This window comes from Sturnira hondurensis, unplaced genomic scaffold (assembly GCF_014824575.4).
Source record: "Sturnira hondurensis isolate 20B ecotype Veracruz unplaced genomic scaffold, ASM1482457v3 Scaffold0014384, whole genome shotgun sequence".
Classification (NCBI taxonomy): domain Eukaryota; kingdom Metazoa; phylum Chordata; class Mammalia; order Chiroptera; family Phyllostomidae; genus Sturnira; species Sturnira hondurensis.
In genome coordinates this window covers 3,802,365-3,830,097 of record NW_028087015.1, presented here as the reverse complement: position 1 = coordinate 3,830,097, position 27,733 = coordinate 3,802,365, and the positions used below count along the sequence as shown (strand labels likewise).

General features: G+C 38.5%; 1 protein-coding gene across 2 annotated transcripts in view; it reads left to right on the top strand.

Moving 5' to 3' along the window:
• Positions 1–27,733, top strand: part of RGS7BP (regulator of G protein signaling 7 binding protein) — an 83,198-nt gene that overhangs the window by 27,743 nt on the left and 27,722 nt on the right. For both annotated transcript variants that reach the window (XM_037062873.1, XM_037062872.1), the window contains exon 3: positions 26,284–26,414. In XM_037062873.1, the coding sequence (XP_036918768.1) occupies positions 26,284–26,414 (131 nt within the window). The remainder of the gene's footprint in view (positions 1–26,283; positions 26,415–27,733) is intronic.

Sequence of the window (27,733 nt, the reverse complement as noted above, 5' to 3'; positions counted from 1 at the left end):
TTTCTCCAAGTTCTATCAGTCAGATCCACAGAAAGTGACATCACAAACCATTTTGCTCCTGATGATGATGGTGGAAATTCCTTCACAGAAATGTGATTTTAGGGTTAGATTCTTTGCTTTTATTGAGGGCCCGTGAAAGAGACTATGGTATGAAGAATATCTCTGTCAAGCTGCTATATGAGCTTTCTGATATAGCATTGAAAGCCTGGTACTTGAAAGAACCACATGGTAAACTTCACTCCGTGTTAACTGCCCTAAGGCAGCCACATGGAAACGGGGAAAGGGAGGAAAGGAGGAGGAGAGAAATCACAGCCTTAGACATAATTGTCTCAGCTAATTAAAGATAAAGTTCCTTTTCCCCTTTGTTTTAACAGGTTTTCTTTGGGATGTATGAGTTTTAAAAGTTGATAGAGCTAAAAAAACATGCATTATTTTAACCACACAAACTAAAACCATATATATAGCAAATTTCAATTAACATTATACAAAAATTTTGAGTGCACCTATAAAGCTTAATCTTTTTCTGATTCAACCATTAACATTTCCCAAATTTTCGCTCTTAGCCTCCTACTTTATTTTTTACCTTTTAAAAATTTATTTTACTTACATTTAGTAGAGTTTTTTATTTTATCCAATTTTGCTGTATCCAAGTTTTGACAAATGTAGAGTATATAAGCCCCAAGGCACCCCCAACATCAAGACACAGATGAATTCTATCACCCCAAAACGTTCTGTCTGGCTGCCCCTTTGTAGTCAATCCTTTACCCCCATCACCAGCTCTTGGAACATGCAGATCTGTTCTTCATCCCTCTAATTTTGTTTTTGTCAAAATGCCCTACAGCGTGTAGCCCTTCAACTCTGGTGGCTTCTTTCACTCATCTGAGATTCTCCCATGTTGTTAAATGTTCATTTCTTTTTATTATCCAGTAGCATTCCATTGTAAGGATAATCCATTGTACAGTTTGTTTATCCACCCACCAAATGAGAGACATTTGTGTTGTTTACAGTTCTGATGATTATGAGTAAAACTGCTGCAAGTATTCACATATGGGTTTTTATGAAAATATGAATTTTTATTTATTTGGGGGTCAACTGCTAGGTGTGAAATTTCTGGGTCATATGGCATTCTATTTAACTTCAAAGGAAATTTCCAAACTGATGTGCCATTTTGCATTCCAATGAGCAATGAATAGAATTGAAATTTCTCTGCGTCCTTGCCAGCATTTAGTATTGTTAGCTCTGGTTTGGTAGTTTTAACTATTCTAAAAGAAGATAGAGGTATCTTATTCTGTTTTTAATTTGAATTTGCCTACTGACCAATGATGATGAGCCACATTTTAAAGTGCTCATTCGCCATCCATATACAGTTTTTGTGAAGTGTCTATTTAAGTCTTTTGCTTAATTTTTATCGAGTTGTTTGTTTTCTTACTGTTGAATTTTGCAAGTTCTTAGTAAATGCTTTTAAAATGGAATACAAGTCTTTGTCAGACAGGTGATTTGCAAATATTTCTCTCCATGTAAAGTTTGCATTTTCAATTTTTTAGCAGTGTCTTTCACAGAACAATTTAAAAAATTTTTGATGGGCTCCAATTTTCAATTATCTTTTATAAATCATGTTTTTGGTGTCTTACTTAAGACCTCTTTGCCTAATCCAAAACAATGAGGATTTTTAAAAATTTTTCCTGTTTTATTTTAAAAGTTTTATACTTTAATGGCTTACATTCGGATCTATGGTTCATTCTGAGCTAATTTTTGTATAAAGTATGATGAATAGGATGAGTTTATATTTTTTGATGTAAATACCTATTTGTTCAAGCTCCATTTTTAATTGATTTGCATTTTCAAAAATTAGTAAAATCTAATTTAATTGAAGGTTACTTTTAATTTTGGAAAATTTTTAAAATTCAGGAGAGTAAAGAATAATATTATCCATAATACTATCACCCCCCAAATAACCACTAATTATATTTTTATATCACCCTACTTGTTTTGTAAGTGTGTATGTAGGCATAAGTTAAGTAGCATGTATTTTTGCCATAAAATAATGTGTTTATTACAGAAAATTTAGAAATTACAGGAAAAGCACAGAGAAGAAAATTAAAATGATATCTTTGACTACATACTTTTTCTTTTGTGTATATGTATGATTATATGTACCACTTATAATCTCTTTTCATTTAAAAGTATAATTAGTTTCCCATATCTTTATCATTGAGACCATCTATATTATTTTATTTTGTTGAATATAGTAATGGATCCAATCCTTTATCATTACTTTATTTTCACTTTTTATATTTATTTTTATAGTTTAATATATATTTATATTTATTATAAACAACACTGTCAAATAATCCTACATACAATTTTTAAATATATCTCTTTATTTTATCAGTATCAATTTCTAGAAGTGAAAGGTGGGTCAAAGAGTATTATCACAGGGGTGGGCAAAAGTAGTTCAGAGTTGTGAGTACGTGAAACACCCAGTTTATTCTTTCCTGTGTTATTGTCATCATGACCCGCATGTCTTTCTCTGAACGAACAACTGTAAGCTTAGTTTTGCCTAGTCCAGTAGAGTGTCTTCAGAGAGAGTATACTAATTGCTTTTTTGCAGTTTGGATAAACAGACATTAACATGAAAATAGAAATGCAGGATTAAGGGGGGAGGGAGCAGAAGGAAAGGAGGAAAGGAAGAATGGATAAGCAGCGCCCCGAATTGCTATGCAACCCTGAAAAAGCCTCAGCCAGCCAAGGAGGAGCCTGTGAACACTACTGACTCTGAGAGGAGTCCTACATTGGGCAGAGGTGGCCCAGTTCTAGTGACTCCACCAGGCTCAGTATTGGCTGGGAGCCCTGGCGAGCATGGCCTTGCAATGAACACTTGGGTGGATCCCAAAGGGAAAGCAGCTAGAGGCAGTGAGCTCACGGCACAGCTCCTAGCCTGTTCCCTTCTCTGTGGCAGCTGCATCTATCTGCCCCTAGCAGCGTCTATGAGAGCAACTGCATTCTGGAACCCTGGTCAACACCGTAGGGCATTAACTTTCTTCTTAAAAATAATAGACAAAAAAAGAAATCAAAACTCATTTTTTCTTGTAAATTTTCTTGATTAGTAATGTAGTTCTTATATTCATTGACAAAAGTTGATATTTCTGCATTTGACAATTATCACCACCTTCGCCCTTTTCCTCTGGTGATATTAATTTTTCAGTCATTTTTTAACTCCCAACATACTAAATCCACTTTTTATAATGGGGTGCAAATACATTTCTTTAAGTTTTCTTTGTTTATCAATCCCTTCCCTCCTAGTTCATCTGTTTTTAATAGTACATTTTTATTGTATTTATTCCATTACCAGTTATCCCCTACTAGTTCATCTTTTTATTCATTTATTTTTTTGCTTAGAGTTTACCTACATCAAAATCAGAAATATTTTAATATGTTTTTCAATTTTATTCTAGTTTTTTAGACTTCCCCTTTTCATTTTTTGTAATATATAATCTAAGTAAGGGATACATTTATTCCTATTTACCAATTTTTACAGAACTGTTTTTATAAATAACGTATCCTATTCTGAAATTACACTTTTATGAGCTTCTTATTACATTCAAATCCACTGTGTGTCAACCAAAGAGTTGAATAGCAGCCGTCTGATCCAATCACACTGTAGTAAAAACAAGGACACTGGCAAGAACCCCGCCCAGATGGGGCTCTCCTTACAGAAAGGAGCCCGAGGCCGCCACTTGCAGCCTCCCAAACTGTCCCTCCTTCCTGAGTTAGGATATGTTTTCATTTCCGATTAACAGCTGAATTCTTAACAATCTATGTGAGCCTATTGTTGTTTTTATAAGTCATTTTGTTTTGGGGATTTTCCGTTTCATATGCCTTTAGTTAGACAGAAAGTGCTTACATGACTACTTCCCACTCTCTAGCCAGACATACCCCATAAATCCATAAACTGCAGGTTTATTTACAATGCACAGTCTAGACAGACCAGGTCTATGCTGCCAAAAAGTGTTATTTTAGATAAGGACTCTCTGGTATCTTTCCACTAATAAATACCATTAGCATGTTTTTAAAGAGCTCCGGTTAAGGTCACTCATTTTCCCTGAGTAGGGAGGGAGGGAGTTTCGGGCAGACTGTTTTTTACAAAAATTGTTTTATTTATTGGTTAGTGTAGTAAGAGTTGAAAGAAGCAGAAGGAATTAAGCATAATTCAGGAGCAAGAATCAAAGGGGTTAAGTGCAGCTGACGACAGACAGAGGGGAATACATTAAGGCTAACCCATTAAATTCTGGCTTGGTCATCTGAGCGAACGGGATGCCATTCACTGAGATGGGGAATACAAGAGGAGAAGATGTGGGGGCAGGATGATAATATTGATTTGGGGTACCTGTGGGAAATCAGGATGGAAATGAATAATAGGCTGTTGTGTAAGTGGATCTGGACTTCAGTAAAGTGGTCTGGGCTGGAAGTAACTGTTACAAGTATTAATGGAAGTAACGGGAATGGATAAGATGGATGGGCAAGTGAGTAATGTGAGATGAGCAGTGCCGGGCAGAGCCCTGACGGACACCCTCGGGAAGAACAGAGATAGAGGGGCCCCACAGGAGACCGAGAGGCAGCTCCCTGGGACACAGGAGTAAAACAGAAAGGTGGCAACACGGAAATCTGGGAGGAAGAGAGACTTTTGATAAGGAAAGAGAGGTCAAGAGTGTGGAATTCTCCAGAAAGTTCATGAAATAACAAAATTGTCCATTCAGTTTGATAGCGAGAATGTCAGGGACCTTGGGAAGAACCGTTCAGGGAGGGAAGAGGAGAGTGGTTGGAGCAAGATTGGGAGATTGGAAATGAAGAGAGCAAATGCATGCATCTTTGAAAGAACTTTGGGGGATAAACGATAATGGGAAAATACAATAAAAAAAGAAAGAACTTTGTCGATAAAATGAAAGGACAGAAGCAGGCAGGTATGGGAGGGGACAGAGAGTTAAGATATTTTTTAAGATGGGAGAAACTTGAATGTATTCAGGCTGCCATATAGTTAGAAACTTCAGCGATAGAATGTTTTTCCCGTGTGCAGCAGAACACACACACAGAGCACAGTGAGTTCATGCACTAATCTTAAGTGTACAATTTTTTTAATCCCTACATGGGAGCACACCTGTGTAAAAACCACCTAGATCAAGATGCAGGACATTTCTTGGACCCCAAAATGTTCCCTCATGCCTCTTCCCACTCAACCTCACCCCAAGAGATAAATAACTGCTATTCTAATTTCTATCACCATAGATTAGTTTTAGCAGTTCTTAAAACTCACATAAATGAATTTACACAGTATATCTACCTGGGAGATTCATCTATGTGATGCATGCAGCAATTTTTTCACTATAGTGCCATTTATCTGTTTTCCTATTGAATGAATTTGAGTTGTTTTCAATTTAAACCTATTATCAATAAAGCTGTTATGGATATTCTTGTACATGATCTTTTGGTGGATATAGATGCTCATTTCTCTTGGAGTAAAATGCTGGATCATAGGAGAGGTGAACATTCATTCTGAGTAAATGAAAACTACAGGGCAGGGCAAAAGTAAGTTTAAGTTTTGAGTATGCAAAACAGAGTGTTAATGTTCTTGTATTATTATTTCTTAATTACTATATTATTTTCTATACAAAGAACTGTAAACCTAACTTTGCCCACCCCTGTATAACCAGAGTTTTCTTTTAAGGGGTGGTACCAATTACACTCCCAATATCAAGGTAGAGAAATCCTTCTCACCAAAGCACGATGTTGTCTGTCTTTTTAATTTCAGCTTTTGGGTGAGTAGACATTTTGGAAGCCATGCTTTCTGAGATTACGCAGGCCACAGCTTCGCAGTTAGTATTTATAAACGTTTCAAAGCTTTCTACCTTAAGCATTTTCATTATTGGCTACTGCCCTTCAGTAAGCCAAATCTAATATTAAAAACATGTAAACAGAATTCAGATGTTTCATAAGAGGTAATTCAATTCTCCTTTAAAGTTAGCTAAATTATAACATAATGATCAGGAAAATCCTGTCAGAAAGAATCTCACTCCTAATTATGAAGATGCAAGAAATATTAACATGAATGTCCTAGTAAGAGTCGGGTGGCTTATATTATGATGAAAATTCTCCCTTGTTACATCTATTCCAATTTATATTCCATGTAACTGGTGAGTTTGGAGGTAATGGCTGTTTCCTCTTCTCATTTTCATTTTAGTGAAATCTATTTAAAATCATCATTAACTACAATCAGATTTATAGACTCCACTGTTTTGAAGAATGCTACTGAGTCTTTTGGGAGAAAATAATAAAATAGAATGAACTATTGACATAAAATGGCATACTGACTATTCTGTAATTTGACTTCCAAGCTTTCCCTTTGTCTCTGATGCAGTTCCCACTTGATGCAATATCTGAAACCTGGCAAAAAATAAGTATATAGCACTCAAGCAACTTGACTGTACCTCTTGCTGTATTTCTAGTTTAAGTCTATACTGGGGGACATAAAGTACTTTCCCAAATATGAGCTTCCACAAGACCCTCTGAAGGCACTCAAAATAAGTCTGATATCTTAGTTTTTTAATTGAGCAAAGAGAAGGTCAGACATGAACTGGCTCCTTGCCTTCTGTCAGAGGGGAATGGTGGTGAGTACGGGAACCAGGGCCCCTGACTTTTTCCGTGGACCCTCAGGAGTTGTTTTTAAGAAATTTTCTGTAAAGTTCACCATGCTAACAAAGCCCATTGTGACATATCTTGTTATTCTTAGGGTTATTCCATTTACTGAACAGTACCTGAATAAAACCTAAATATTGCTTAAGTGCATTTCAAAACAAAATAATTTTATTAATTTTTAAAAAATGATTTTATCCTTACAAAAATATATGATTTAAGGAATACCTGTATATTTATTGTAAATATTTTGTTCACGTACTGCAAGTGTTTCCCCCTATTTGCTTTACCATTTAATAAATATCATTAACTGTAATTTTCTAAATCATTCAAGGGTATGTTGCATCCATCATGGCCCTTTGTGCCTAAATATTTCAGTGTCTATTTCCTAAGTATAGGCATCTTGACTTATGCGTACATAGGACAGCTTTCCAAATCACAAATGCATACTGAAACAATCATCTAGTCTGCTGTCCATATTTCACACTTGGCAGTTGACCTAATATTGTCATTCGTAGCATTTTCCTGCTTTTGAGTATAGGTTCCACTCTAGGTCAGGTATTGCAATTAGTTTTCATGTCTCTTTAAATTCAGTTAATCTGGGATATTTCTTTATCTTTTACGATATATATTTTTAAAGAATATAGCCTCCCTTTTTAGTAGAATGTCTTAGTTTGCTCTGGCTGCCATAACAGCATGCCATAGAATGGGTGCTGAAACGACCGAAGTCTGTGTTCTCGAAGTTCTGGAGGCTGGAAGGCCAAGATTAAGGCCTGCCTGGTTGGTTTCCGGTGAGGACCCTTGTGCTGCCTTGCATACGGTTCCATTCTCACTGTATCCTTACATGCAGAGAGACAGACAGAACAAGTTCTCTGGTGACTCTTCCAATAAGGGCACTAATCCCATCAGAGGATCCTGCCCTCATGACTTCAACTAACCCTAATAAGCTCCCAAAGGCCTCATCTTCCAGGGCCGTGACCTTGGGGGTTAGGAGTTCAACATATGGATTTGCGGGGGTGGACACAGACATTCAGTTTGTAACAGAGCATTCCTCCTTTTGTGAAACAAATGCACTTTTAAGTATATTAAAAATGAAGTGGTCTAAAACTGTGAAATAGTATTTCCTGACATCATTAAATCAGAATACAATTATAGCAACAATTCCCCAAATTCAATGCTCACTGAACTGATATTTTATTTTGTTGAAACCCTAGTCATTACCACATAAGCTCCATATTGGGCTTTCCATGTATGTGTCACCCCAGTTCCAGAATGTGCCCCTTCTGCCAACACAGTCTTAGAATAAAAAAGGTCACTCTATAGAACACACTGTCTTAAGGAGTTTTGTGGGAGTCAGCTTACATCAGAACCATAGTGTGTGCTGCAATTCATTTTGAGACATCAAGTATTCAGAAAATGTATTTCAGATTAGCACTTGGCTGATAAGACCAAAGGGACTTTTTCTGGCAGCTTCTGGTCTTTTTAAAGTGAGCATAATATAGTGTGTTTTTGCTGCACTTTGGTGAAGTATTGCAACTTTCTATGTGTTAAGTGGTTGTTAATACTGAATTAATTAGTCATTACATATTAGTATACTACTCTTTAGAGTTCATCTAAAATCTTTTACCTTTTAAATTTTAAGAAAAAAAAATTTAAAGAGAGAGACAGAAATATCAATGTGTGGTTGCCTCTCACCCACCCTCTACTGGGGACCTGGCCTGCAACCCAGGCACGTGCCCTGGTGGGATGAAACCTGTGATGCTTTGGATCCCAGGCCAGCACTGAGCCACACCAGCCAGGGCAAGAAAAAAAATTGTATTGTTCCAATTAGGTATCACCTGGCTCACAGTTTCTTTTTTTAAAATATGTTTGTTCACTGATATGCTCACATTAAGTTTACCAAAGTACCCAAAACAGTACCAGTTCAGTGTACCAACTCCTTACAAGCTTGACCTTTACTCATTTATTAGAATCTGCATATGTACTTTTGTCATATATTTTTGAAAAATTAAACCATCTCTTCATCTCTTATCTCCAGAACTCATTCTGTTTCCTTTCGAAGCATGCACTATAGCAAACGCCTCTAATACTCAATAGGGTATGTCCTTTGATGATCCCACAAGGTTGACAGTGCGTTCTACGGTGAACAGTCTAGAGAAGATTGCCCCTAAATAACAGTTTGCAAAACCATAGTTCAAAATGTGCACATTAGGAAAAGTCTTATTTTTCTTAACTTTTTACTCCTTTATCTTCTACCAATTATTGCTTCCAAAGTCAATGATATTTTCTAAATAGCTTCGCAAAATTCATCTAGTTTTTGGACTATATTACCTACCTTTCTTGATTATTTGCCCTTTCAAATAGGATATATGTTATTGCATCCTCGGAGTTTCTTTTTCTTTGTTTTTGCTTTTGCCCTAATCTCTCAAAAAAGCAGAATTTTCCTTTGCTTTAAAGCAAAAAAAAAAAAAAAACAAAATGAAAAAAGCTCATGGACATGGATAATAGTATGGTGATTGCAAGGCAGGGGGCAGGGGATGTGCAATGAGAATTTCTTCTCTGTATTCTACATCATCTCCTAATGGGTGTGAATTTAAATTGAGGGTTTTCTAGACTTTTAAATGTTGCTTTCCCCCCATCAATGGTGTCTGTTGGCCAATTTATCTAGTTGGAGGTTCTTGATTCTGTTTTAAAGTCACATGATCATGGTACAGCTGTGAATGCTCAGATAATCTGAAATCAGGATATTTTTATTTATATTGTGAAGAGGAAAGCAAATGATTACGATTTTCCTTTTTCCTCCCTTAACCATGGCTTCCATGGAAGAATCAATGTCCATATCAATCCACACTTGCAACCTGCGCTGCTTCATGTAGCTCTATATTACTAAATCTCTAGTATTGTTATTTTTCACCTATATGTCTTTATTTTTTTGGAATTGTACAGTTAACCCCACTGCTACCCCCTCCACCCTTCCTACTTTTCTTCCTCCCTCCCTCCCTTCCTTTTTCCTTCCTCCCTCCCTCTCTTCCATCCCCCCTTTCTTCCTTTTGAAAAAGTAGCTACCACAGCATGCCTGCATTAAATGTTTAGTGCAATAGAAAAAGCCTGGACTTCAGAGTCAATGTTCCCATCTCAGCCTCTGTGACCCCTGAGAAAGTAACCCAGACTCCATTTCTTCACCTTTAAAATGTGAATAATATCTTCATCAGAGAGTCTCGTGTCTTCTATTTCTGGCAGTACATTGAGTTAGAGAGCTCTAAACATACAAGACAGATACGTTGTACAAGATATGACAAACACTTTTTTAAATGTATACTGATGTATAAATGAGGTGGTCGCAAAAAGTCAAGCCTGTTCTTACCCTGCAGATCCAGTCTTTGCCCTTCTCCACCCTATACCACTAGGCCCCCTTGTCCTGTAGCTTCCAGCTGAGCTAGGTCAACTAGGAACTTTGGCCGTAGTTTGGAGGGATTGAGAAAAGTGAGGTCAGGGTATTTATTCTTCTGCCTCCCTCCCTATGAGGTCCCTTTGAAGTGGCGATGTCCCATAACCAGCAGTCACTGTTGTACCCAAGGAGGCCTGCACTGTACAATGCTTTCTCTTTTCAGGTCCCAACAGCCTCCCTCTCCACTCATCCTTTAGTGTCTTGAGATCACATATAACTTTGCAATCAATCCCTGTTAAAGTAAATGCTCTTTGACTGTTTCATTTGTCTGCTGTTGGAATTCTGATACAAACCAAGACACTAAAAGGACTACACATTTAGTAAGAAGTGGTCTGCAGAAAACGCAGCTCCAGCACAAGGAGATAACTAGAATGTTTACGTGACTCAACCTACTAAGAAGTTTTTTAATTAATTAATTAATTAATTAATTATTTTTTTAGAGAGAGGGGAAGGGAAGGAGAAAGAGTGGGGGAGAAACATCAATGTGTGTTTGCCTCTCATGTGTCCCCTGCTGGGAACTGGCCTGCAACCCAGGCATGTGCCCTGACTGGGAATTGAACCAGTGACCCCTTGCTTCACAGGCCTGTGCTCAATCCACTGAGCTACACCAGCCAGGGCAAGAAATTTTAACTATACCTTACACTGCCATTGTTGTGTAATGCCAAAAGCAATATTTTTCAGGAATTTACAGAGAAAGTCCTGATGAATGAGACCTCGAGCTTAAATTGTAAAACACTTAGAAAAAAGCCTAGCAAAGGTGAGCATGAACATTCCAAATAAACAACAGGATTGAAGTCTCCAAGAGCTCCAGTTAATAGCTTTACCTCATAATGACCTAGCGTGTATCGTAAATTATTAAAGACACAAAAGAAGAATTAAAAACAGGAGACAACAGAGACAACGTAGAAAGACCAAGTATACTTGGAGGAGAACTCAAAGAAATTCTAGAAATAAAAAATATATATAATCCCTATAAAAAAACAATGAATGTATTATATGCAGCTAAAAAAAAAGTAAACTGGAAGCTAGGTCTAAGGAAAATGCCAAAAATGGAACAGACAAAAGTATAGAAAATATTTTTTTTAAAGATTTTATTTATTTATCTTTAGAGGGGAAGGGAAGGAGAGAGGGAGAGAAACAACAATGTATGGTTGCCCTTCGTGCATCCCCTGCTGGGAATTGGCCTGCAGGGAACTGGCCTGCAACCCAGGCATGTGCCCTGACTGGGAATCGAACCGCGATCGTCTGAGTCGCAGGCCCGCGCTCAATCCACTGAGCTACACCAGCCAGGGCAGAAAATATTTTTAAAAAGGGTAAGAAGACATAAAGACTAGAATGAGAAAGTCCAACATATTTCTAGTAAGAGCTTCAGAGAGGAGAAATACGGAGAACAGAATGATACCACAGGACACCCCGGCAACAGGAAGAGCTTAAAAGTGACCGGAAAGACAAGACATTACCTCCAGAGGGACTACGGTTGAACTGAAAGCAGGTTTCTCCGTAATGAAGGTCCAGGCCAGATGACAACGGAATAAACAGACAACAGGCATTCAGTGAATGAGTAATAAACTTTCCTCCACCTCTTAATGGGCTGTTTCCTTCTGAACTGAATGAAGTCTTCATAGTTGATGTGTTTGTCTGCTTTACTCAGTGTAATTCAGCATTTGCATCTTTCTCTTGTTTTAATAGTAGTTTATTTTTTCCACATTTGTAACTGTTAACCTTAAGTAAAGTTGTTTTCACCTTCAGATGAGAAACTTGAAGTAAAAATGAAGAAATATTTTAACGCTTATTGAAAAATAAAATGGAAAAAATTGTACCGACGTTCTAGGAGATACAAATTAGGAAGAAATTGAACAGTATATAGAATTGGTAGTATTTATTGCCAGAAAAAAGAAAAATATGAGAAGGTACCCCCAAAATAGAATTTATTTATAAAAATATGTGCATTTATTCTTGCATGTTTAAACTTCAGTCATCTTCAAAACACCATCCATTTGATGCAATACACCTATGTATCTTTTTTTCTACTGCTTAAAACATTTTTAGAACTCATCGATTGTGACTGCCTTTTAGTGCTTTTGCTGTTTTTTTGGTTTCACCTCTTCCAAATCAGCAAAATGTTTCCTTTTGAGGCCTATTTTCATCTGAGGAAATAAAAAATGTCACTTGGGGCAAGATTGGGTGAATAGGGCAGTGGGGCACTGGGGTCATTGTGTTTTTGGTCAAAAACTTCTGACCACTGAGCATGGTGTGCGCAGGTGTGCTAGTAAATCACCCAGCATGAAATGGGCAAATGTGTTGGAAGAGTCTTAAAAAAAAATGCACTGAAGCCAAACACAGCCTCTCATAATACCACCAGCTGGTACACTGATACAGATGGGTTCCTAGAACCTAGCGGGGGAAGCCTGCACTACGTGGGATCTACCCTCCAGAAGATAATTCTGGGGGTGGTTTTCGGCACCCCCCTCATATTGCCTGTGATGTATAGCAAAAAAAAATTTAGCTGAAAATGAACAAAGTCTATAGATACACAACTGGAATCAATAAACTTGAGGGAAAATATTCAATTCTGTTAATAGTTGAAAAGCCACATTGGTAAAACAATATACAGTACTTTATACATTGTAAATTAGCAAAATGCCAAAAATGATTACATCATTCCAGGTAATTCGATGGTAAAATTGGTATACTTATATATTGCCACAGGCATTGACATTTACATTCACAGAGTTAAAATAAAAAATTTAGCTCCTTGGTTACGTTAGCCTATTTCAACTGCTCAATAGCTCCATGCAGCTATCGGCCCCCACACTGCTCAGCGCAGGGGCTGTCTCCATCTCACAGGAAGCTCCAGTGAACAGCGCTGCTCCAGAGGACAGACGTGGAGCACAGTCGAGGGGAGGATGGATATGCACAACTCCCCTGGCCCTCGGTGCTTCCGACTGGTCTTCAGTGGTTGAATCCGTTGACCTTCCCGCGGGCACATTGCTCCAGCTCCTCTTAAACACGTGGTGTTTTCAGACTTTTATTTGTCTAATCCAATGCGTGTGAAACGATCTGCCTCACTGATCTAAATGTGCATTTTCCTCACTATTAATGAGGTTGAGTATCTTGTCATGTGTTTATTATCCTTTCATGTTTCCTTTTTTGTGAGTTTCCTGTTAGATCTTTTCCCACATTATCATATTGAAATTATTTAAAATGGAAAAATGTCTGTGATAAAGGCATCAGTTTTTTTTAAAGGAGAACACAAAATTGGCCTACAATAATTTTAATTGAAAGTAAACATTGAAGTGATCAAAGCTTGGAAAATCTGTCATGAAAGCTATCTTAGATACATTAAAATGTGGGATTTAGGAGTAATTTGCTTTTCATCTAAAATGATTTTAATATTGACATAATGCTATTGTATCATTTTCAAAGAACAAATATAATATTGCTCTATGTTTGGGAAAATTGCCCTACAACTTCTTACTCTTTGTTTTCTAAGTCTTCCTCTTGGCTCCAAGTAGACTGAGTGATTATTTTTCTTTATCCCTGCTATTATTGTTATTTGACATTATTCCTTTCTGGTAGAACACTGTGTGCTTGACCTAAAAAAAATATCTCTCTGTGTGTGTATGCAAGGACAGAGTGGTGAGAGAAGAAAAACATTTCAAGATTTGTATCTTTAATTACATGACATGTTTAAATTGCAGTAGAAACTGCATTTCATAATTAACAGGAGATGGAAATGAATTTCTGTGCGTAACTCTTGGAGACGCCACACATTCGTGTTTGGAAATGTACCTTAAGTACACTCTAGTCTAAGTAGTCCACTTAGGAAATGAACGAGATTGTTTAAAATATGGGACCGACTGGTTTAAAACAAAAACAAAACCAAGACAGAAATTGTTGCGTAAAAATTAAATAGAAATTAATTCCTGTCCACCTAAGTCCTTGGGAAGGAAAAAGCTGTCTGCTGTTTCTCTGTAGCACTAGCAGCCCACACGTGTGACCTTCGATGGGTGAAATGCAGTAAAGTTCCCACGTGCACCCAAGCCGATTTGCACCACCCCCCACCCCTTGCCCCATTAGCCCCTTTCCTCTGTCATATTGTCAGCCAGGCTTCTTTCTCTTGTTTCCATTTCCTGCCTGGATCTACTTTTCCAATTTCCCTATTACACTCTGCTACACGATGACCCCTACCCCTGGTACAAGCACTTTCTGCGGCAGGTCCAGAGAGTACAGCCAGCATCTTTACCCTTAACAAGGACAGACAGCAGCTGCCTTTACAGTTTTTCACTGAGACTGCAGGCCCCAGGGATGCCGCAGCCTTACATCGTTCAGGCGGTTTAACTGGGTGTCTGTTGGGTATCTCAGGAATTTCAGCACTGTGAGCTGGAACGTGCTGTGTGCATTCTCTGCCTTTCCCACGTGCTTCCCACTGAGTGCCCCTGTAGATGATTTGTTCACAGCAAAGGCAGAGAGCCTCTGCGTTTATTGTTCTTGCCCTTGCCCAGCACAGCACTGCTTTCCAGTCATCTCCCTACGTGGGGCTGTTTGTGAACTCATGTACTAATTTGTAAAGTTGCTGCGTTGCCTTTGATTTGCAATGGGATGTCGGATCATATGGAGTGTTGCAGCATGGGGTCAAGGACAGAAAATGAAAGGAGGACAGAACGAAGCAAAACTTTTAAAACAAGATGTTTAAAAAATAGGGATGAAACCTTGCCCAGCCAAACCTGGAGTGCAAACCAAATAGGATTTGCAACTTGAATGCACACCCTCCAGGAGGCCTCTCAGAAGAATCTGCCAAGCGAAGCTTGGCTTCTGTGTAGTGGGAGGCGGGGTGCCTGCCACGCGGGTGCATTATCACTGATGTCCTGGGGCCTCCCATGGTCTCTTCCATCTGCTGAAGTTTGAGCTAAGGTGTGGGCTTCGATCTGTTTACTGAGATTTCCCTCATGCGTATCCTGAATGTCATCTGAAAATATTTTTTCCTCTATGTGCCTGGAATGTACTTGAATGTTTACTGAAGCTACTCTTTTGTTTAATGGATTTAGCTCTATGGCTGTGGGTTGTGATTTGAAGGCACTCTATAGGGTCATCTGCTGGAACTGCCAGCCTTACCACTGGCGTGGCTACACTCTGCTTCTTTCCTGCAGACGCTAGATGCCCTCCCTAAGGGGTATGGCTGTAGTGGGCGAACCCACTGCCTCTCAAAGGATGGTTCCTGAATCAGGTGGGAACTTATTAGGAATCAGACGATCAGGCTCCAGCCCAGACCCACTGAATTAGAAACTCTAGGGATGGAGCCCAGCACCGTGGCCTTTTAAGTGATTCTAAAGCACGTTCAAGTTTGAGAACCTCCAGACTAAGCCTGTGGGCTTCAAAGTGATGTGTGTGCGAGAAGATCTGAAAGAAAATACTATAACTTTGTGTTTTATAGTCTTCTTTTCTAATTTCTCTCTTTGTACATTTTTAACATACTCAACATGTTAGTATTATTGTATAAGAAAAATTTATCAACAAATGCATGTTGTATTTTAAGAGGGCGTGTTTAATTTTTTTGTTGATAGGGACACATGATATACAATGCTTCAGACCACGTGTCTAACATTGAAGAAGTCTTATGCTCTACATCCAGCCGAGCCGTCGGGCACCAACAACGCCATCTTTGCATTAATACAGGGATGGGCAAGAGGAGGCTTGCCATGGGGAGTACTCGAAACACAGACTTTCTTCTTGCATTATTATTTAATTATTGTATTATCTTCCCCACAAATAACTATAACCTACTTTTGCCCACCCCTGTATATTTATCTCACTGCTCACTTCTAAAATGCTTTGAAATAATTTGCAGTGCTTGTTTTTCCATTGGTGCAGGGAGCTCTCACATTCTTGGTAAAATGGTCAAAAAGAGTCCTCTCCATTGCACCCTGGATGCTTTTGCCTCTTGGACAAGGACACAATAATTATGTCCCATGAGTGGCATCAATGACACCTTCCCCCTTCCCCTCAGTGCACTCATTTTTGTGCATAGAGCGAAGGAGGCAGGGAACTGGAAGGGGACTCTATGCCCAGTCCTTGCCATGCCTTTTCCCGTTCCCATTGCTCTGCCTGGCAATTTCCCCCAGCCCCCCAAATATACCAGCCTATGCCAGCCAGGTGTGCCTCCTGTGTTATATGCACACCTACACTCCCTTTGCGTGAGCTAGACAGAAATTATCATCATACATTTATTACAGAAAAGTGAAGGAACTAAAAGTAGGGCCAACTTTTAAGCCAAAATAATTTATGGGCTTCACAAAGAAAAAGTAGGAAAAATAATTATTCAGTAATTATTATTCAATCTGCAAATTAAAGATAAAGACAGTAACTACTTCATGAGAATTAAATGATGTGTAAGTGCTTACTTAGCACGGTCTCTGGCACCCAGTAAACTGCCAGTAAATGTCAGTTCTGCGGGATTTTGCCACTGCTGAATCAGAGGCCCAGAAATGGTAAAGCCGGTGTCTACCCTCAAGCCCTTTGTCAGTAAGTTCATTAACCTTTTTCCCCATAGCAAAGGACTAATGATCTTACATAATTCATGCTACTTTGAACATCAAAAGTAATGCTTCTGTTGGAGAGACTGACCTAAACATTTGTTAATCATTGTCTCCTCCTGCCCGTATGTCCGTCTGCCTGGAAGAGCTATTTCTGTTCTTGATCTTAACAATGGGCAGAGGTGCCAAGTCCTCTCACTCTGTTTCACTTAGTGGTACATTATACTTCATGATTAAGGAAGAAAGAAAAAATTACATGTAGCTCTCCACGGTGGAGCCATTTAGTTGAAAACTCAAAGGCAGTGAAAGGATACCATATCAAAGAAGGAATAAAAGACTCTATGTTTTCTATCCCTATTAAGAAAAATGAATGTGTCTTAAAGGAGACTTTACAACATGTTATCATCAAGTAAAAACACCATGGGATAATAATGGGAGTTTGCGTGAATTCTTACAAAAGAATTCCAGAACAAGTAACACTTCTTTCTTTTCTTTTCCAAATTCACCCTTTGTGAACAGCAGAAAATCGATAAATACTTGGTGGATTAATAGTTAAATAGGAATAAAGCCTGTAACAAAGGTAGAAGCATGTCTAGATGTAATATGCGGAATTGCCTTCCTGGAATACTTTGCCGTTCATTAGTGTTTGTTACGCCCATATAGCTCCCATATATTATTTCACTTAAATCTTTTCATAATGCTATGAAGTAGCTAATATTATTTTAGTGCAGTATTTGAGGCACTAAATGGTTAAGAAAGTTGCCTAAGGTCACATGTCATAAGTCATGAAATCAGAATGTAATTAACCTGGAGCTGTTTAACACTAGGCCATTTATGCTTCATTGTAGGGACTGGAAGGTAGCCCTTATGTTAATATTTATTCTTTCTTTGAGAAAATATCAAGTACTGCAGGACAGTGGGCTCTCCTCCTCCTGTAATCAGATTGCTGTTGCTTTTTCACTGACTTGAATACACTGAGATCAGCAGCCTTGCCCCTTTGAGAACAGTGCATCTATCATGTGGTCAGCCTTGAACATTGTTTGATTCATTTCAACAAATATGGATTGAGAGCCTGCAATGAGCCAGACGCTCTGCTAAGTGCTTGGGAAACAGAAATAATGCATCAAATGTTCCGCACTTGGGGATATTAATCTGGAAGGAAATATACCAAAAGCTTAATAATGGATACCTCTAGTATTAGTATGTCATCTTTTCCCACATAAAGTATACTGTCAATATGCATTACTTAAGGGGAAAAAAGAGGGTTACAAGAAAAGAAACTCTTTTAAGAAACCCATCTCTAATGGTAAAGTGTAATCCCAGCCTTCCAACTCCTCATATCACATAGGTACTACTTTTTAAAGCCATACTAGGAACCAGTTAATTGAGAACCTGCTATATACCAGACAATCTGTTAAGTGTTGCTGGTCATAAAGATAAACAAGGTAAACCTGCTGGCCTTAAGGATTCTATAGTCAGTGAAAAAAACTCATGGTGAAATATGATATTTTCCACGTATATGAATACTGGCTTGTTCTGTTTGCATAAAAGCTTTTCTCTTTTTGTAGAACATAACTCTTACATCTGTCTAAAAATGCACACTCCCACATTGGCATGAAGTGTCATCTTTATAGTTATGCAAAAAACACAGATTTTCATTGCATACCAGTAGAAAGACAGAATAACACCACATGATCTATTAGATATAAAATTTAGAGAACCTCTAATGCTGGGTATGAGTCTGAAGATGAAAAAGTAAACTGAAAAACACTGACAAAGTTCTAAAATCTTCTGTAAGTGCTTCATAGAAACTAAAGAATGAACCACAGAGCTAAACCAGAAGCAGCAAAGCTCTCTGTGTTCCCTATTGTTATTAGCATGATAAACAGAGGCCAATTTTCTACCCTAACCCTAAACCCTGCCCAAAGAGCCCTTCTGCTTAACTACCTCCGTGAATCTAGAAAATAGAATTTCAGGCCTGTGTTGGCCATTCTTTTGTATCCTCCTGGTCTTTTGTCCCTGCTGTCGATGAACAGTCTCGCACATGTAAGAGGGAGCCATTGGCAATTCAGCTGTGATGGCTTTGACAATCAGTTATTCTGTAACTACCCAATGGATACGTCATAATTAATTTTTTAAGTGTTGATGAACAGTTTGTGCCTTTACAGTTGGAGGAGAGGAGGAAATTTTTTTTTGTCAAAAACTCTCTTTTGGGTTAATTGAGCGAGTTCAATTTGGTCAGCCCAGTTATCTCAGGTTATTTTAAAACTGTCATTGTTTCGGCAATATTGATGAAGCCTATAGCTCTCACTAAAGAGAAATACGGCATTGCCTAACTTAATGACATAATTAAGAATGAAGGGCTAAATACCATTTAGCTAAACCAACAGTTCAATATATTGAGCCCTAAAATCCCAGTGGATAAAAGCAGGAATGAACTACATGCTGCAAGTAATGACTCAGACTTCGAATATAATGAAAATAAATGAGTTGAATTCTTTCCAGTGTATCCCATGATAATTGAATGATAATTGACCTTTAAAGATCAGTGGAATCAGGCACAAATAATAAACATCAGAGGTTGACAATCTTGACGTTAGATGCAAAAAATATTTTCCAGATTAAAACATGGAAACAGATACATGCTTCTTTAATAGAAATACATACACACACACGTATTTAAACACAGGCTGATCCTGGCTATAGTCAGCGGGAAAGGGCTCTGCTCCACCCATGCAGCCCATGGTGCTGATTGTCATTCCGGCCGAGATTAAAGAATCCAAGACTCAGGCTCCGTCAGCCACAGGCCTCTGCTCGCTGTGAAAATCACAACCCCCGGTAGAGCAGGACCTGATGAGCTGTTTGCAGACTCCATATCACTCCATCGGAAAGAGAAAAACATGGATATAAAGATGAGGGAAAAGGCCAACACACAGGAAGAAAGATATTTTGGAGATTGAAGAAATAGTATCTTACATGAAAATGTTCCTTTTCTCCTGACCAGTAAACATGAGTCGCAAGCACCAAGAAAAAGAAATTCTGACGAGCAGCTCGTGAACTGTCAACCTCTGATGCCCTGAGAAATTTCCAGAAATCTCAGAATTGCTAGAGAAGTGACCACCTATTCCCGATTCTCCACAGGAATGCCTTAATCAGTAACCTTTAAGATAAATAAAAGATGATTTACAATTCAACAGTCATATTTTAGTCTTAATTCATTGTAAGTATCACAGTGTTAGAAAACTGATGGCTATTGATTCTTTTAAGTGTTTAAATATAGTTTTTACTCTTTAAATGGAAAAAATAAACTAGCTGTTTGATAGTGCTACACATTATTTATCAACTCTCCCAACTGGGTGAGGGGGTCGTGTCAAAGGTCCTGCTAGAGAGCAAAACAACAGGAATGGGAAGATGAAGGCCATAAATACCGTGGGCCTCCATCATAAAAGGTGCTGGCCCCTCTGAACCCGCTTGCTTGGCATAAAGGGCCCCAAGTTACTTCTGGTTTCACTTTGCTGTTAAAAGTCCTTTTGTTTCTGACTGAACCCGAACTGGTCCAGGGCAGAGTTTGGTCCTGTCTGGTGTTCCGTGGGGAGGAAGTCACATGGTCGAATGTTCCCACAAAGGGCGTAAAGGCAGGGGATTTACTGCAGTGACTTCTTCGGAGGCCCCTGGGGGAACCAAACTTGCTGTGACCTGAAACACAACTTTCATACAAACTCACTAGAAGAAGATTATGAGAAAAATAGAAACATAGGGAGTCTCAACTGTTATATCTATAGGTGCCTTGAAAAATGTCCTGTTTCCAATTCTTCTGACTAACTAGATTTCTATTTTTAATGCACTGCTTATTTTGGTATAAAATAGTATAGTCATTTAGTAGGTATCTAGCTTCTGTGCTGTGGTTACGAACTTGGATAGACCCTATAATTACTTTTAAAAATGTAAAACCTAAAATAATAGTGGGGTCACATACACACACGTACACACATCTGTGCCCTCCCTGTCCTCTGATTATCTGTTGGTTACGTACAGTCACGGGGCCACCTTGCAAAGTCTACCTCGAGGAAGGCATGTTAAGGCTAGGCTCTAGTGCTGGCCCTGAATCCAGCACAGAATTAGGGTATGTACTTATAAGTGGAACCCATTTGAGAGGAAACCACAGATGGTATTAGAAGAGGTATCCTGGAGATCAAAATCCCTGGGTAAATTATTGAATCCCTTTCCTTTTAGCTATTTGCTCTGAAAAAAATAAAGCAAAGGATATCATCCCCTTCACTCATCGCATTTGGCTTCCTGAATTTTTCCTTGCCATTTTGCTTAATAGCCAACAACAGAACTGATAGGGAAAAGAAAAACTTAGCAACATTTGCTGCAACAGGAGTTCTGGTTTCCACCCTGACTGATGTGGCTCAGTTGGTTGGAGCATTGAACTGTAGACAAAAGGGTCACGGGTTTGATTCCTAGTCAGGGCGCATACTTGGATTGTGGACTCAGTCCCCTGTTAGGGTGCCGCTTGCAAGAGGCAACTGATCAATGTCTCTCTCTCACATTGAGGTTTCTCTCCCTCTCTCTCAAATCAGTATGTCCTCGGGTGAGGATTTTTAAAAAAAAAGAGCTCTGGCTTCCGTCTCTGCGTCTCTGCTAGCTGACAAACCCCAGTGTTTGTGTCATCACCAACATCTGTGAAAGGCTGAGTGGCTGTCAGTGGGGTCACACCTATTTTTCTCAGCCTAATCGCATGTTTATTCAACCAACGTCCATATTTGGGAGCAGTAAGCAAATAAAAAATATTACAGAATAGCAGATAATTTTTAAACTAAAGACGCTATGCAATCGTAAAGCTAAGTAAACACGGCCTTGATGCATGAAAATGGATTGCAGCCAACCTCTAACTGACCTCCACAGTTTTTCCTTGTTTCCCCTCACACGGTCCCATTGGATCCTTGCAGCAACCTTGAGGAACTTCAGTCTCGAATAGTCGTTATCCCTATTTCACAGCTCAGGAAGCTGAGTTCCAGAGAAGTTAAAGTGGTTTTCCCAAAATCACAATTCTAAGCAGTAAAGTCTATATTTAGAGCTAAGTTTTCTGACTCCAGAACCCATATTCCTTTTAATATGTCTGGCTGCCTTCAACTAAATATATAAACCATTATTGTAGGACAGACTTTCAAAACAACACACACTTTGCTGGTTTTTAAAATGCTGTTGGCAGCTGCACAGAACACCAAAGTCTGGCAAATTGGGCAAAAGAGCAGATGCAGGGCCAATGCATTTCATAACTGAAATCCCCAGGGTGTTCACTCTTGAACTTGACCTCGCTAGTCATAAAGCTTCTCGGTTGTTTTGTTCAATTTATGCCATGAACTTATTTTGAGAAATGTAAATCCTTGGACATCGAAAAGATACCCATCACCTAGATTCTACAATTAACATTTTATTACATTTGCTTTACCACATATCCGTTTGTCTTTTCCTCCCTGTTCCAACCTGCTGATCCACTTTAGTTTTCTGAAGTTGCAGACATCAGTAAACTTAACTCCTAAACAGGTCAGTGTGCATATCATTAGCTAGGGTTCCATATTTGTGTATGGTTCTCTTCCTTAAGTAAAATTTATGTATAATCACATGCACAAATCTTCGGTGCACCACTCAATAAGTTTTGCTAAATATGCACACTCATGTAACTCAAAGCTCTCTCTATAGAGTATTGCCCTCGGCCCAGGAAGTTCCCTCCCCTCAGGCCTCTTCCCAGTCAATCCCCTCCCACTATTGATTACTATCAATTAGTTCTATCTATCCTAAAACTTCATATAAATGGTGTCCTACAGAATTTACACTTTTGTGTTAAGGATTTTCTTGCCCCAGATCCTGTTTTTGAGATTCATCCATGTTATTTCGTGTATCAGGAGTTCATTCTTTTGAACTGTTCAGTATTACTCTATTGTAGGAAGACGCTAATTTTTTTTCCACTTTCCTCTTGACAGATACCTGGCCTATTTCCAGTTTTGGGTTATTCTAAATAAAACTACTGTGAATACTCCTATAGAGATCTTTTGGTAAAGGTTTTTATTTCTCTTGGGTAATTACCTAGAAAAGGAATTGCCAGGTCATAGGGCAGGAGTATGTTTAGTTTTTATAGGAAACTTCCAGAACTATTGTTACAGGAATTGTACCAATTTAAGCCTTGCCAGCACCACATGAGAGTCTCTGTTGCTCTACATCATCCTCAATATTTGGATTTGCAAAATGAGAATATCCAGTCTATTTGTATATTGCCATTCTCAAGGGATGGTTTACGGGGTGTTCACACGCATACCCATTACTGTCTCAGTTCAGATGCCAGATGATTAAGATGTTAAGTCCTAATTCTCATCCTTAAGGAGTTGATTGAAAATTTCAGAATTTAGCAGTTATTTTCAATGTTTTTGCATTCAACTTGAGCTCTAAATCACTAAACTATTGTTGAAGTTCATTTTTAGGATGTTTTCCTATAATTACTAAGGCTTTCAAAATAATCAAAATGATCAGTTTAGCTCTTCACTTAAGCTCATGAAAAAATAATCAGCCCTGGCTGGTGTAGCTCAGTGGATTGAGCAGAGGCTGCGAACCAAAGGGGTTCACCTGTTCAATTCCCAGTCGGGGCACATGCCTGGGTTGTGGGCCCAGTCCCCAGTATGGGCACGTGAGAGGCAACCACACATTGATGTTTCTCTCCCTCTCTTTCTCCTTCTCTTCCCCTCTCTCCAAAAATGAATAAATAAGAATTTTTAAAAAAATAATCACAACCTAGTCACTAAGTCATAAAATGTCCTTGAATGGATTGAGCGAGCATCACTCACCTCAGAGTGAGTCTCACAGACCTAAACCTCAAGCAGAGTGAATCATGGCAGAGTGAGCCTGAGGAATATGCGGCACAGTTACCTCCAAGTTAAGTTACTGCCAGTTCCTGGAGGAAGTCCTTAGGCCTAATTTTATTTTAACGTAAATGCTACTGTTTTCTGGCTTCTCCTCCATTGTCCCTGCTCTGACCCTTGCTCATTTGTGATGAAAATAACCTAAACGCTCTTAATGCTTCTCAAAAAATGTATTTCAGTTCACTGCTTGTAACATTAGACATATTCTAACCCATCTGACAATTTGTCTTTTAGTGAATCTTTAGTAATTAGTAATGCAGCTTAGTGCTCTAAACGGGAGAAACAAAATATGCAAGTCTTGAGGCTAATGTAACCTGCTCAAGGCCTCATGAAATGCTGACATGGAAGATAAATTTTCCTCTGCTCTTTAACTAGCTCCCCTCTTTCTCCATACCTCGGCTTTCCAAGATAGCAAAAGCTAATCTATGAGTGTGTGTATGAAGTTTTTTAAGCAGGAAATTTATAATGCAACTTTAGCATCAATTAATTTTTGTCTGGCAGATTCTATTTCCGGTGGCACCTGTTTAGTTCCTTCCCATAATAGTTAGGGTGAAATGGTTCCACGGTTTTTGGAATCACCGTTGGTCACAGAGGCATTAGGGAGACAGCCCCCGGGGAAATGTTATGAATGGGGCATTGTAATCTCTATTTTGATTTGCCTTTTAACAGAAGAACTTAATACATCGCTTTGTCTCTCTATGTCCAGCTATAAAATAATAAACAAAACATACTGGCTCTGAAGATGCGTTAATACGGTAGCCATTTCTTTAAATTAGGTAAAATGTCATCTATATATGAGGTTTGCATATTTTTGGAACTAAGCCACTAGGCACATACTTTATACTTCTGAAAATAAGAATAATCCATGCCTTCAAATGATACTGTACTGGATACTTGTCCCATGGATCAAATGTACAATTCAGACAACAAATTTATTATAGGGTTTTAAAAATTTTGCATATGAGCCTCCAGGGCCAATGTTATACATAGGTGACAATAGGCAGCTAGGATTGGGATGATAAAGCACCACAGAAAAGACCTCCCTGCCTTAAAATATTTTTCCTCTAACCCGTCTTTGAGAGGAGGCACGATCTTCAATTTTTTCTTTGAAAATCAATGTATTAGCAGGTAAGGTGCAGGAATGACTTTTCATTACACAAACCATTAATGCCCATTATCCCTTCAGGGCCCAGCAGGGCCGTGAGGGAATGACACAGAATCAGAGGCATTTTGAAAGGCTGAGATGATATGAAATAATGAGACGCAGTTCGTGTGTGGTGGAGGAATGTGGGGGAACAGCTTGAGGCTGGAAGGCACCTATGGGAGGAAGCTGTGAGAGAAAATTTGGGAACTTTCACCCAAGATATACTTGCTTCCAGTGTTGGCCTAGGGCTGCACCCATGAGACACAGATGAGAAATAAGGTAGTTTTTTTTTATATATTTCAGGTAAAGTCACATTCTGCAATAAGTCCTTTTGAAACGCTTTGTTCTTTCCGACACAGGAAAGACATAGGGTGACTGCACATCACTGTGCATTTCTTTGTGTTATATAAGCCATGTGGTTTGCACACTCTGGCTCAACTACTAAATAAGTATCGAAAATGCAAACTGTCCTTGTAAAGTGCTGCATAAATACAAATTCTTTTGACTGTGATTCCAGAACTTAATCACTGAAGCCTCCATTTTTCCCCAATAATCACCTCAGACGTTTTGCCCCTGACCCACTTTACAGAGGAATCCAATGTAAACTTTGCATGATTTAATCAGACTTCACTGCGCTTTAAATGAATGGGGACAGAACTAGAGAGAACACATTAGGTCGGTTGACAGAGTCCACTTTGGTTTCTTCCATTTCAAATCTGTCTCCAAACTTTATCCCTTTTGTTTAGTTTGCTTTATTCAACACATGCTAATTTACTTGCACATAACAGAGTTTTATTGACAACTCACTCCTCTCTTCTTAATCAAAATATAAAGGTGATCACTCCCTATTTTATCATATTCACATTTATATGTTTTATCATAGTTAATAAAGGCTCAAGGATTTTAAAATATAACTTGAGGGTTTATTTAGCATAGATTGTTAAGCATAATTATAAGTTGTTTTATTACTTTTCTCCTTTTTATAAAATTTTTATGTTTTCATTAAAAACATTTGGCCTCTCATAAATTAATCATAGCAAACAATAAGGGAATATCCTTTAGACTGGCACAAAAGCCCTTAATAAAAATAACTTATATCTTAGCTCTCTCATCGTATTATGCAAGGGTCTTAATATTAAAGAACAATCTCATCACTGACCATTGGATAGCTCTTCATTTGTTTCTCTGGAAATAAGAGCTTTTAATCTCTCCTTGCAGTTTAGGATATTTTTATGGTTCAAACATATTTTGGAATTTGTTCCAACAGTGAAATTGAAAATATCTCATATTTTCAATTACTTAAAACATTTATGATTTTAAGCTCCCAGTAGAATTCTGTAGCTGAAAGAGGAAAAAAATAAGAGCTGTTATTCAGAAAGACACTTATGTAAGAACTATGACATTGGTCACTGGTTTGAAAGCAGGAAGTGCTGAATTTTAGATGCAAAGCTTTAAGGAGGCTTTGTTGAGCATTTTTGCCTCTGAGAGCGAAGGCAAATGGCTGATGAGAGAAATCCTGAGAACGTTCACAGCTTTTCTCTTATTCTCTTGCAGGCCGGAAGATGGTGAGATCCATCCAGAAATCTGTCGGCTTTATATCCAGCTGCAGTGCTGCTTAGAAATGTACACAACAGAGATGCTGAAATCCATATGCCTGCTGGGGTCTCTTCAGTTTCACCGGAAAGGTATCTACACTTAATATATCCCCCTAAAGCCTGAGAAATGTTCAACAAAAGCTTATCTTTTGCAAAGCACCTATATGCACCATATGTTTATCTACACACAATTAGAATGGATATAAATGTTCCAGAAATGTTTCATATAAATTAATTTTAAAAAGTCAAGATCAATTCTAAGTGCATAAGAACACTGATCTTGAACAGAGATTGTGGTAGAAATAGTTCTCAATTTATTATTTTACCACTTTTGAACATGACTTTGGTTAGAATCAGCGTGAGCATCAAAAATATATAATGATCTTACTAGGCTAGTAAATGCTATCCAAGGTTCCTGCTACTATTGTAAATGAATTAGGTTGCAAGAAGATGAATTACATATTGTATTCCAATAATTTAAAAATAGGGAAAACTCAACAAACAGTAGGGAGGCATATTAGTACTAGGCAAATCTCATTACCAGGCTTAAACTATTAAGGGAGTATATTGGCTGAAATGACTGAAGCCTCCAGCAGTGGCAGTGGCTTCCGAATGCTTTGATCAGACTACTGACCCCATTCTCAGTGACACTCTGCCCTCCCCTGGCTTAACTCTTAAGCTGCCTTTCCCTACATTAGCGAACTGATTTCAATAGTTCCCACAATAACTCCTGCACATCATAGGATCCATAATAAGACAAAACTTCACCCCACTAGCAAACACCCTAGGCTTCATTCTGATTGGACCAGGTCAGATCTTGGGTCTACACTTGAACCAATCACTGTAGCCAGAAAGATGGAATTATACGGACTAGTTTAGGCTAGCAGAGGGTCAGCCCCATCCAACCAGTGGCTATTACGTAATGTGAGAGGGCGGAATGGAGTGAATGCAGGGAGGAAACCAGAAGTTCCGATACTGAAGGGCTGAACCTATATTTTCTTCACTAATTCATCCAACTATAATTTACTGGGAATCTCCTGAATGCAAACATTTTGTGCTTGAGCTCAGGAGAATAAACGGTATGCTGAATGAAATACTTGCCTATGAGTGAACTTTAGAGACAGAAAAGGTCAATAAACTAACACTCAGGGAAAATCTTGTAGAAAGGGTGGGACTTGAGCTGGGTTGTGAAGAGAGGGTTCAGGTCGGGAAGGAAAAAGGCATTTCAGGTGAAGAAACAAAGTAGAGATTTGAAGTCAAATAAGCATGCAATTTGGGGGGAACTAAATGACACGATGATGTGCTTAATATAATTCAAGTCTTGTGCACATGCCTACGCGTGCACACAGCAGGACTGACACCAGGATTACACTTGCTCCAAGGAGAGAACACTTTCTCCATATATGAAT